This window comes from Geospiza fortis, unplaced genomic scaffold (genome assembly GCF_000277835.1).
Source record: "Geospiza fortis unplaced genomic scaffold, GeoFor_1.0 scaffold85, whole genome shotgun sequence".
In the NCBI taxonomy this organism is placed as follows: Eukaryota; Metazoa; Chordata; class Aves; order Passeriformes; family Thraupidae; genus Geospiza; species Geospiza fortis.
Window position 1 is genome coordinate 274,130 of NW_005054358.1, and position 11,400 is coordinate 285,529.

The 11,400-nt window shown below is 57.9% G+C and overlaps 3 protein-coding genes across 4 annotated transcripts in view; all 3 read right to left on the reverse strand.

Annotated features, from left to right (window-relative positions):
• Positions 1-2,168: 2,168 nt before the first annotated feature.
• LOC102032670 (extracellular fatty acid-binding protein-like) lies at positions 2,169-5,986 on the reverse strand. The gene is made up of 7 exons (XM_005423778.2): positions 5,505-5,986; positions 5,038-5,177; positions 4,484-4,554; positions 3,798-3,908; positions 3,184-3,285; positions 2,932-2,957; positions 2,169-2,348 (listed from the first exon to the last, which is right to left on the reverse strand). Exons 1-6 carry the CDS (start codon positions 5,598-5,600, stop codon positions 2,932-2,934), a joined length of 546 nt encoding a protein of 181 aa, XP_005423835.1. The 5' UTR covers positions 5,601-5,986; the 3' UTR covers positions 2,169-2,348.
• Positions 5,987-6,858: 872 nt separating this feature from the next.
• On the reverse strand, positions 6,859-9,345 carry LOC102032950 (lipocalin-15-like). Of its 2 annotated transcripts, XM_005423780.1 has the most exons (7): positions 9,238-9,345; positions 8,502-8,641; positions 8,247-8,311; positions 7,852-7,965; positions 7,292-7,393; positions 7,158-7,179; positions 6,859-7,002 (listed from the first exon to the last, which is right to left on the reverse strand). In XM_005423780.1, exons 1-7 carry the CDS (start codon positions 9,331-9,333, stop codon positions 6,999-7,001), a joined length of 543 nt encoding a protein of 180 aa, XP_005423837.1. In that variant the 5' UTR covers positions 9,334-9,345; the 3' UTR covers positions 6,859-6,998. The 2 variants fall into 2 exon arrangements, with proteins under 2 accessions (XP_005423837.1, XP_030915117.1); XM_031059257.1 differs by lacking the exons at positions 6,859-7,002; positions 7,158-7,179; positions 7,292-7,393 and having other exon boundaries at positions 7,712-7,965; positions 9,238-9,333.
• Positions 9,346-10,245: 900 nt separating this feature from the next.
• Positions 10,246-11,400, reverse strand: part of LOC102038910 (lipocalin-like) — a 2,571-nt gene continuing 1,416 nt past the window's right edge. Inside the window, 4 exon segments of the mRNA XM_031059252.1 lie at positions 10,246-10,412; positions 10,672-10,697; positions 10,898-10,999; positions 11,195-11,400. The exon segment at positions 11,195-11,400 is cut by the window's right edge and continues 53 nt beyond it. Coding sequence (XP_030915112.1) covers positions 10,672-10,697; positions 10,898-10,999; positions 11,195-11,400 — 334 coding nt within the window. The 3' untranslated portion in view covers positions 10,246-10,412.

Consider the following 11,400-nt stretch of genomic DNA (forward strand, 5'->3'; position numbering starts at 1 on the left):
CAGGAATTTATACTAGAAAATATTTGAAAGTAGCTGGTTAAATTCAAAGAAAAGAAGCTGATAGAAAAGTGAAGAAACCCTGCATCCACTTTGGCCAAGAAGGAGCTTTGGTGGATCCTCAGAATGGACAATCTCTTCTGCAAACACTTCAGAAGTTCTGTCCTGCCAATAGAGAAGGGCAAGTGAGTAATAAGACAGAGGAGATGACATTTCCAGACAAAATAACTCGAACATCATTCCAGCACCCCATCTGCCACTTACAATCCCTTTGGTGCCTTCTAGTTTTCACCAGACAATGAGAAGAAGAATGTGCCAGGCTGCAGAGGTGGCCAGAGAGACAACAGATAAGTAGGTCCCCTCACAGTGTAGGAGATACTCACAAAAGCTGCAATAAATGCCAGATTTGGTTGATGTCTTGGCAAACTATGACACAGGGCAGACTGACTGTAACTTTTGCGCAGGAAGATCACACCTCAGAAATACACCTCTCTGGAGGAGTCAGCAAGACCATAGATGTTGGACATCCCCATGCCACCTGGCAAGTCTATCAAAGCTCGCAGGGGATAAGCTGGCATAGGTTAGGGAAGAAGATCTCACTAAGATAAATGACAGAATGATTCAGACTGGAAGCTCATCCAGTCCAACCTCCTTTGTCAAGCAGAGTCCCCCAGAGCAGTCACTCAGGATTGTGTCCAGATGGTTTTGAGCTCCTCCAGACATGACTCCAGACCCTCTCGGGGCAGCCTGTCCCAGTGCTTGGTCACCCACCCAGTAAAGAGTGGCTGAGAGAAAGGGAAGAAAGTCACCCAGAGGGGTCACTGTGCTGACTGACAGATATCTGGTAAAACGTCTCACCCACGTGCAGTGAGTGCCAGAGGGGGCAGCATGAGGAGATATTAGAAAGATCTGAGAGTAGGACAAGGCTCCATGTAAATCTCAGTTGTACCCCCACCTTTTCAGGGAGGTGGAGGTCCAGGTCTGGCCAGGCAGCCCCAGCAGGGGCATGGCCTGAACATGGGAAGGAGAAAGAAGGGTGAGAGGGGAGGCTGGGAGGACAAGGAGGCTTGTCAAAGATTTAAGATCTGGAACAGCATAAGGAGCACGAATAGAGATGATCTTGCTCAAGATCAAACTGCTCCTCAGCCATCAAAAGCCGTCCCAGCACTTCCTTTGCCCCAACACCCTTCTGTTGTCTCCATCAGTTTTTGGGACCCTGGTGTCTGGGCTGATCCCCACTGCACCAACCTGGTCCCCACCAGCCCTGGTATGTTTCCACAGCCCTTGGCTGTGCAGCTGAAGATGGAATCAGCATGACAAGCAAAAGGGAGAGCAGAGGCAAATGAAGCTCCTTGCTGCAGGATGCCACCGTTGCTGAGTAGGTGCCTAAACCCAGTAAGCCCTTAGGAACATTCAGAGAAGAAAAGTCCCTTTTTATCAGATATATGATGACACCTGGCCAGATTTGTGGGGGGATAAAGGAGTATTGGATGAACTGCAGAGACAGATGCAAGCTTGATGGAAAGGCTGAGGGACTGTGGAGTGCTGCATGGGGACCCACTGCCTGCTCTGCACGGATGGGATTCACGCCCAGAAAACACTGAACTGTCAGCTTGTGTGCCCTCACACCCCAGCTCCAGCGGGGTTTTTCTCTGTGTGGTGCCCAGAAACCACAGGCAGCTCTCCAGGTTTGGCTCCAGAGGATTCAGATAGCCATGTTCCACAACAGCTTGCAGTGGGGCAGAGAGGTCCCAAATCTGAATCTTGCCCTGCCTTGGCTCAGCCTGAGCTGTTGGATGAGCTCCTGGGGCTCCCAGGGAGTAGAGAGCTGCAGCCACTGCGGGGCAAGAGGAGGATAGGTGGTGGATGGTGCGGGTGGATGCAGCCCTCCAAACTCCAGCCTCACTCTTAGTGGCCTTTCTCCATGCATCCCCTCTTGCCCACAGGATTCCCAGCCTCACTGCACCCTTTGCCTTACCTCTGCCTGGCCTGGTCCTGCCCCTCTGGAAGGCACCCAGGAGGGAAAAATCTTGTGGCTCTGAAACTGCCCTCACTTGGGCAAGCTCAGCTGGGATCACTCCTGGCTGTTCACCATCCACAGCCCCAAGGAGGACAACGGGAGGGACTACAGGGCCCAGCACCCCAGGTTGTCCCCAGACAGCTACACCAAGACCTGGGGAGGGTTTATGTTTATTTGGCAAAAAGCAGGGACTGTGTGCTGGAGGAGCAGGGACTGTGTCAGAGTCCTGACAACAGAGCTTAGAAGAAGGATGGTGGAGCAGGAGCCTGGAGCTTCAGAGCATGGGTCTTGTATTGCTTGGCAGGAGCATCCACAAGCCAGTCTGCACTTTCTGGAAAACAGGTGGGAGAGGTGGTGTCTGGGTGAGGCAAGGAGACCTGTGGGACTCTGCATTAGCATCAGGGCATTCTTCTCCAGTTCTCCCCAGATTTGTAGGGTGAGGCATCTCCAGCAATGGATTTCTAGTAACCCCTACAGCTGTATGGTGAGAAAACACAGGCTAGGGGGGCAACAGCAAATATGGTTTGCATGGCGAGACACCAACCCACTCTGGTCAGGTTTGCCAGTCCACAAGCCCAAGGTCCCTTTGGCAGGAGCTGGTGTCCTGGCCCTCACTGCTCAAAGGGCTGGGCAGACATTTCTCTGGTGGTTTCAGCTCACGTGCCCATGTTCCCACTGCACTTCCCACTGGGGGTCTCTGGACACTGCTCCTTGGGAGTCCCTGGGTACTGCTACCTGGGGGTCCCTGCTGTAGAGAAGTATCCAAAGGAATGGTCCTACCTGTGTGCAAGCTCCAGCACCAGCTCACACCAGAGGAATTCAGAGTTCTCGGTGGCCCTTGTCTTGGGGGCACCAAGAAGGTAAATTTCCAGGAGAGAACATTGCAAACACCATTTTGCACTGCAGCAACTCACCTATGGTTCACCAAGTCTGCATTCCTCTGTGGGAACAAAGAGAAAGCCTAAGTCTGGCACTGTGGTCTGAATAATCCCATTTAGCACCCAAAATAGACTACTCAGAAGGAACTTGTGGGTTTCTTCTTGCTCGTTGTGCCCAGCCAGAGCACTGCTGGCTGCCAGCACTCCCTCCTGCCAGCTCAGGCCATGAAGTGGTGGTACTGATGGGCTGAGCTGGTCCCTGCCTGCATGTCCCTGGGCAGTGCTCACCCTGCCTGGGCAAAATCCAGATTGTCTCGTCGGTGAAGCCATTCAGCATGGCAAGTCTCTTGAACAGCAACTTGATTTTGGGTCTCACCCACTGGGTTCTGCCTAAAGACAAAGACATGAGTTAGCTCCAGGCTGTGCCTGACCCTGCATCTCCTGGGAAGCTGGTGTGTCCACCTGAGGGTGGGATGGATGGCAGTCCCTGGGAGAAGGCTGGAGGCACTGGTGGTGGTCCTGGAGAGCAGTGGTGGCCAGGCACATGAGACGCCCCACCCAAGATACAAGATGAGCCAGAGGTCCTGACACCAGTGCAGTGACTTCTCTCTTGGTTCCTGTCCCCACTGATTCTGTTCTGCCTGTGCAGCAGGACCCCCACCCTCCACCCTTCTCCACCAAGAAACTTACCCAATGCCATGGACTTGCAGCAAAGTGCTGGGAGCCTGAGCCCCAACCTCTCCTGCCATCCCAAACCCCTGCTCCTTCCCTGCCACACAGGGAACACATGTAGTCCCTGCCCCACTCCTGCACCTCATCCAGGGCAGGAGTGGAGAGAGAATATCCCCTGGCTCCTGGCCTTGCAGGACCCTTGGATCAGCTCAGCACTGCTGGCTACGCACTGTAAAGTCTCAGCATGTGCAAGGTCTTCCCCTCTTTCTCTCTGGTAGCAAAGACAACCATGTAGGAGCTGCCGTCGGTATCCACCAGCCGCACCGTCTTATTGCCTCTGTCTGCAAAAGGATGTGGAGAAAAATTAATTACCTCCTCCGGGAAACCCCCACTCTGCAAAGGGGCTGTAAAGAGCATGAAGCCCACCAAGCCTGAATTTCCTTGATATCCCCTCATCCTGGTTTTCCCTCTTGCTAAGGCTCCTCAGGAAGCCTGGGGAGCCTACAGACCACAGCAGAGCAGAAGGATGGGGAAGCGAGGGCAGAAAGGGCTGCGGATGGTCAGTGCAGGCTGTTGGCCAGGTCAGACTGCTCCTTGGGCTTGGAATGATGCAAAACCACCCTTGCTCCATCTCCTGGGAACATCCACTCACAGCCTCTTTGCAGAAGGAATCTGCTTTTTCCTAGGGTTTAAACTTGGTCTCAATGTGTTTATCCCAGGGGGAGGGACTGGGGGGTGGTCTGCCATGCTGCTGGGCCACCAGCCCTGGGGTGTAGCTGGTGCCTGGACACAGAAGGATGTCTCACCCAGGATGCTGAAGGGGCAGGCAGTCCTGAGGGCCATGTCCCCAGGAACAGCCAGAGGGATGGTGGGACATGCCTCTATCCTGCCCCAAGAGCCAGGCGCCCCCACTCACCAGAGCTGTAGTATTCACCCGGGCTGCCTGTTGGCTTGTAGATCGATTCAAACTTCATACATCTCCCAGGGCTGCAGAACAGTGAAGGATGCTCCAGCTGAGGTGAAGCGACTCCCTCTCCCCTTCCCTGTTCAAGGGTTGCTATCCCAGATGTGAGACTTGCTGTTCAGAGATGTGATGGTGTGGCCAGGGCAGGAGGGGACAGATACCACCCTTAGAACAATGGGTACCTGGGCTGGCAGGGGACAGTGCTGGCACCTGGGCATTATCAATGCCCTCACTCATGCTCTGAGCTTCTGGGATGAGGCTGGTTCTGTTGGGAAAGTTGTAATTGTAGGGTCCTGTCCCACCCTCTGTGGTGGCACTGGTCCTGGCCAGTGTTTTCCTGAGTCTGCCCTAAAGATGGGTTGCCCACAGCTGTCCCAAGCCCCTGATGTTCCTGTCAGAACCCCTGCCCAGATGTTTGGTGAGTGCACTGAGGTGGAGACCCGCCAGTGAAGGTCCAGGGAGGAGTTTGGTAGTGAAGCCTGTGGAGAAAAGCATGTGGGACTTACGTGGGAATTGCAAAGGAGACCTTTAGGTCACCATCCCCCAAGACCTCAATGTTGGCCATCGCCATCTTCAGTTGGTCCTTATTTTGGAGGTAGCTCTCGGAGTCAGAGGCCATAGCAGTGATGTACCATGTTCCTGCAATCTGGCAGTGAGAGCACACTGTGAGTCCAGAGGAGCAGTCTAGAGTGTCTCCTCCTCAGGGACCAAGCCAGGACAATCTCAGTCCATGGAACACCTACATCCCATCCAGGCAACAAAATTCCCTTAGGGACACCTATGCAGGAGATGGGTGACTGTCCTCACCTGGGTGTGTCAGCAAAGCAAATGGTGGCTGTAGTGACCCCAGCTGTCTCCAGTACCAAAACACCTTTACAGTCCTCCCTGCTCTGCTGGTGACTGGAGAACAAACCCCTTCCCTTCCCTTCCCTTCCCTTCCCTTCCCTCCCCTTCCCGGGATGCTGAGGGTCACCTTGCTCTCGTCCGGCTCCGCGGTTCCCAGGTCCCCAGCCTGCACACGCAACAAGCACAGCAGGACCATCCCCAGGCTCAGCCCCACGGTCCTCATCTCGCCTCAGCTCCTCTGCCTTCAGCCGTGGGATGGGGAGTGGTGCCGGCGCTGTCGGATTTATAGCTCCGCGCTCCCTCCTCCGCCGCCCCCGCTGGAGCCGAGCCGAGCCCCACGGGAACGCTCCTGTTTGGGCAAGGGGTGGATCCGATCCGCAGGGCAGCCAAGGGTGAACAAAGCCCTGGGGCAGAGCGGGGCTTGTGCCTGCCGGCCCCAAAACGGAGTTACAGGAACCGTTGCACCACTGCTGAAATTTGGGATTTCCCCCGGTTTTTTAGTTGCTTGTGAAAGAACAAAGCGAACGGTTGTTTTCCAACGGGCTGCCGAGGGCTGCCAGGAGGAGCGGGAGGTTCTTCCCGGCACCGGCCTTGGGGCAGCCCCGTTGCCCAGCTCACCAAGGCCCGCGGTGACCCGTTCTTCTGGCCGGACTGAAACGTGCCCCAGGGCAGTTGCTGGGATCCTGCCCAAATCCAGCCCTTCGCAGGCACAGCCTGACCCGGGGTGCCTGCACCGGCCTCCCACCTTCGCTGGGGCACGCAGGGTCTGCCGAGCGGGCTGCGCCCTGAGCAGGGCGGGCAGAAGGAGGGGTTCATGTCGCTGTGGGAGTGTGTCCCTCCTTCCCAGAGTGTGATGTCCCCTGTGGCCTGGTTCTGCCAGGCTTCTGGCGTCACAGCCCAACATCTGCTTGGGCACTGAGGGACTGCAGGGCAGGGAGGCAGAGGGGGGACCAGAGGCTGCCTTCACTGTGCAGGAGGTGGAGGCGAATAAAAACTGCCCTTGGGGCTCATGGCAGCATGGCCTTGCTTTGGTGAGATGGGGGACCAAGGGGGGTGGCAGGCATGTGGGTCTCAGTCTGGCCATAGGCAGCCCTGGTGCCACCCCATTCCCAGCGGAGTGGCCTGGGAGAGGACTGAGCAGGGAATGGGGTTTCTGGAGGTGTCCCTGCAGGCAGCACTGGGCAGCCTGACTGCTTAACCCTGTCTGCCCAGAGCTATAGACTACCCAGCTAGGCCGTGCCAGCCCCTGTCCACCCTGGCTCCATTCTTCCCTCCCCTGGCAGCTGCTCGCCTGCACCTTCCCCATCCTCCGCTCTCCATCCTCCCCATGCTGGGCACAGCAAAAATCACATCCAGGGAGCCCCTTAAACCTGTGGGGGCTTGACAGGAAGGGTCAGCTCCAGGACTGTTGGGCTCAGGGTGCCTGGGGGCCCTGGCACCACCTTGCTCCCGCCAACAAAGCACCGAGCTCTGGGGCAGCTGCTGCATCTATTTATTTAGGAGGTTGATGGTGATCCTGGTATGGAGCAGGGGGTCTGCCAGAGCCTGGAGGATGGGAAGGAGCACCACGGAGTGGGGTGCAGAGCCCATCGTCCGCTAGGTCTGGAGGACATGTGGTCCTTCAGCTGCAGAGGCAGGACAGGCAGATGACTGGTCAGAGCAGGGCAAAGCCAAGGTGACACAGCCCCGAGGCAAGTGGGGGATCCCCCAGGGCCTCCAAGTCCCTGCTCAGCCCAGGCCATGCTGAAAGGGAGTCACAGCTTTCCCCGGCCACACTCACCTGATGTCCCCGGTGCATTGATCTGTTGGAAAGCAAAGAGAAGGGTGAGTGTGCAGTTGGCAGCACCCCGAGCCCCTGCACAGTCCGCATGCAGAGGGGCCGCAGCTGCCACCCTGTGGCCTTGGGCCACTCACCTGACTTGGGCAGGATGGCCAGCATGTCCTCAGTCAGGCCCATGGTGGGGATGAGCTCCATGAACTTCTGCAGGAGCTGGGGGCTCACGTCCTGCTCCCTTGCTGCAGCCACAGACCCAAAGTAGGGGCTGGTGAATGCAAGGAATCCCAGCAACCAGCCCCACACTGGGGGTCCAGGTAATGCGGGGCAGCAGCTGGACCCCAGGGAAGGGCCAAGGTGAAGCAATGAACACGCAGGGTGGACACCAGGCAACCCACAGCTGCCCTGGGCTGGCAGCAAAGGGTCACAAGCCTCTTGGGATCAGCGACCCATTTGTTTGGGTCAGGCAGGCTTGGGATGCTGCAGCTGGGCTTGCACACTGCAGGGGGCTCTGGTTGAACCCACAACCAGCTGGAGATTTCTTTAGTGCAAGGTTTCATTCACCCCAAAATTAATTCCCTAGGTGATGGACATGGGGTGCTGCTGGTGGTGGCCCTGGGTGGTAGTGGGGAGCCCAGTCCCTGCCTGCTGCTGGTGCCCCCATCCCTTTCCAGGAGCCAGGTCCCCACTCCCAACATACTGAGGAGCTGCAGCGCTGTGCTGGGCTCTGCCTCGCTGTGCTGGACCTCGTGCAGGACAGCATAGTGGCTGTAGTCTGTCTCTATCACACGCAGATTCCTCTTCTCTTGTGCTCCTAAGGACCCCAGAGGTGACTGTCTGGGTAACATGGTACAGTTTAAGCCCTCCTGGGCCCTGCTGAGGCCCACAACTCAGTGCTCAAACCTCAAATTTGCCTGAAGGGGTTTGAGGAAGGAGCCCCTGTGCAGGAGCCAGGTGCCCACCCACCCACAACCTCTTGCTGAGCCATGGAGGCAGAGGGGCCAAGCCCACCTCTCACTACTCCTGAGGCATGGGGGCTGAGGATGCCCTCTGTTTCGGGGTACCCATGGCTCCAAAGCCCCTCTCCACACATACCCATGTAGTGCCCTGCCTGCCCGCTCTGCTGGAAGAGCAGCTCAAACTCTTGGCATTTGTCCATCCTGGAAAAGGAACATGAAAAAGACAAATGTGACTAGACACGTGGGAAGGCAGCAGGGTGAGATGGGCCCAGCCTGCCCAGGGGGATGCACTGAGGCACAACTGGGCAACCCAGAGCAGTGGAAGAGTTGCCGTGGGGGGGAAGGGAGTTCCTGGCCCACAGGGAACACGGTGAGCAGAACAGACACTTACAGGGGCAAGACCAACTTCATGGCCAGGTCCCCTTCTGGTGTGAAGCTGACGATGGCCGTGGATGACTTCATCCCATCCTTCATCTTCAGGAAGACGGAGCAGTTGGAAGCAATGGCTGTGACATGCCACTCCCCTGCAAACTGTAGCAGGACATCACCAGTGGAATTTGGAAAAGTTGTGGGGACCTGCCAGGGGGACCTGCACTCCTCCATTAGCGGACTTGGAAGCCCACTGCAGAAATTTGCCAAGCTACAGCGGACCTGCCACTCTCTGTGGGGACCTGTCACCCTCTTCAGGGACCTGCAACCATCCGGGGGGGTCTGCCCTCCACCATGGCGAACATGACAGCCCACTATAGGAACCTGCCAGCTGGTGGTGGCAGACCTGCCACCCTCTGTGGGGACCAGCCAGGCAAACATGGGGAACTGCCACCTTCCTGCATGCAGAACACCCTGTCCTGCCCCATGCTAAGAGTACAGGTGCAGCACCTGGGAAAGTGCCACATGCTTGCAGACATCATGGCCCCACGTGCTGGTGTCCTTGCAGTAGGGCTGTTGTTGGTGCTGGACACAGCAGCCAGGACTAACCTGGTTTTGCACAGGCTGTCCTGGAAGCTGCCCTGGAGCTGGCTCAGGGATGGGGCTGGCAAGTGCCCAGGGGTGCAGCACAGGCCCCCTGCCCCAGCCAGCCCCTCCAGTCCAGGCAGGATGTGCCAGGCATCACCGTGTGCTCTTACCTTCTCAGTGTCCAAGTCCGGCTGCACGGGCACCTGGGCTCCTGCCTGCAGCAGGCAGAGCAGGGCTAGAGCCAGGCTGGGCAGTGCTGCTGTCATCCTCACCCTGGAGTAGATGTGGGCAGGACAGGCTGCACCCACTTTATAGCCCCCACTCCTGGCAGCACTCCTGCCCAGCTTTATGCAACAGGTTACACAAGAGCAGGGATAACCTGTGCCTGGCTTAGGTGACAGTGCTGGCCCTGTCCCCCCCAGTTCCAGATGAATGAAGCCTTGTGTGAGACCCAGCCCAGAGCATGCCAGGACCAAGTGCTGCCCCGTGCCCGCTCTGTATGGGGAGGAGTGTGACATGCATCCCAGGGGCCCCCTCCTGGCTGATCCCATTGGTTCTAGGGTCCGTCAGTGGTGGGACGGATCCTGCCTCAGGATCCTCAGTGCCAGAGAATGGTTGTGTTGGTGTTCTACCCCAGGCTGAGCCACAGCCCAGTGCCCTCAGAAGGGGTGGTGGCTTCTTAGGCTGGTAGCAGCAGGCTCAGACCCCACTGCTGGAGAGGGTCCGGGTTCATGGGATGGAACCCAGGAGGTGGTCAGGATCAAGCCACACCCAGAGTTCACAGACATCCTTCTTCTTCATGTCCATCCTTCCCCAAACTTCTGGAGACCTCCTGATTGCCCATCGCCCCATTCCCATGCTGCCAGCCTGCTCTCCAGCAGGAAAACCAAGGCAGGGAGGTTGGGGGAGCCCAGGGTGCCCAAGGAGCAGAGGGCGAGCAGATGCCCCAGGGGTCCTAGACTCAGGGACCCTTTTTTGTGGGACAGGCCAGGTTCAGTGGCCAGGCAGCACCATGGGGCAGGGCTGTGAGTGCACATGGGGTCTCACCCCAGCAGCTCCATAGCCAGGAGCTGGGGTCAGCCCTGACCACTAACCCCAGTCCCAACACTATTGGCCATGCTTTCCCCTGCCCATTGCCTTGTTTGGGCCTGCCCCACAACAATCCAGCAGGCAAGAGCTGTTTTTTTATGGGCTTTAATCGAGACAGGGATACAGGTGTGGATTGTGAAGACAGGGAGTGAAGGCTGCTGTGGTGCTGGGGGGCCACTGGGGCTCAGATGGGGCAGGGTGGTCACCAGCTTGCGGTGCTGTTGGGGCTCGGGCTGGCAGCAGCTGGTGGCTCTGCCTGGAAAAGATGAGGGGTGAGCATGGCTGAGCTGTGGGAGACCAGGTAACACACAGGGGGGACATGGGCCTGGCTAGCCTCACACTGAGTGGGTAGACACCCCACAGGGCTGGGTGGCGGATCCCCAGTCGATGTGAGGAGAGCAGCAACCCAGGGAAGGGTTGTGGAGGGGCTGGGGGCTCTGTGGAGTGATGTGGCTTTAAGCATCCCCACACCATCCCACAGGGCTGGTCTGAGCCCCAGTGAAGGCAGGACTCACCTAAGCAGCATCTGCCATGCATTTGTCTGCAAGAGGAAGAAACAGGGAGATCAGCTCCTCTGGGGGCTGTGGGAACTCAGCCCCCCTGAGGGATCCTGAATGGGGACACCCCATGGCTGGCCCCATAGAGAGGCAGGGACAAGCCAGCAGGGTCTCCTCCTTCTCAGTCCCCCTGTGGTATCTCACCCCCTACTCCCCAACACCATCCCTGCACTCCCAGTCTCACCCGTCTGGGGCAGGATGAGGATCTCATCGTCTGTCAGGCCCTGCTCCCTGCAGAACTGGGTGAACATCTCCAGCCGTTCGGGACTCAGCTCCTTTGTCCGGCCTGCAGCCAAGACCAGGGTGAGAGGCAAGTCCCCCCATACCCACCAGCACAGGCCCACAGGCAGCCCTGCAAGTGGGTCCTGATCCAGCCATCATCCCCCTAAGGTCACCCCAGCTTGGGAACCTGCCCTTCTCTCATGGGAAAGACAGACATCCGAGGGGCATGGACAGCATGGGGATCCCAGGGCAGACGTACTGTAGAGCAGCACCATGGTGGAGGAACCGGTGCTCTTGGAGATCTGGGTGGCCACCAAGGCGTACTCCTCGTAGTTGGTCTCCACCACATGGACGTTGTGCTTGCTGCCCCAGCCTGTGGGGAACATGGGGCACAGCTCAGCCCTAAGCTCCAAATCAGCCGCAAGGCAGAAGCAGGGACAGCAGGGCTGGGAGCACCTCTGGGGC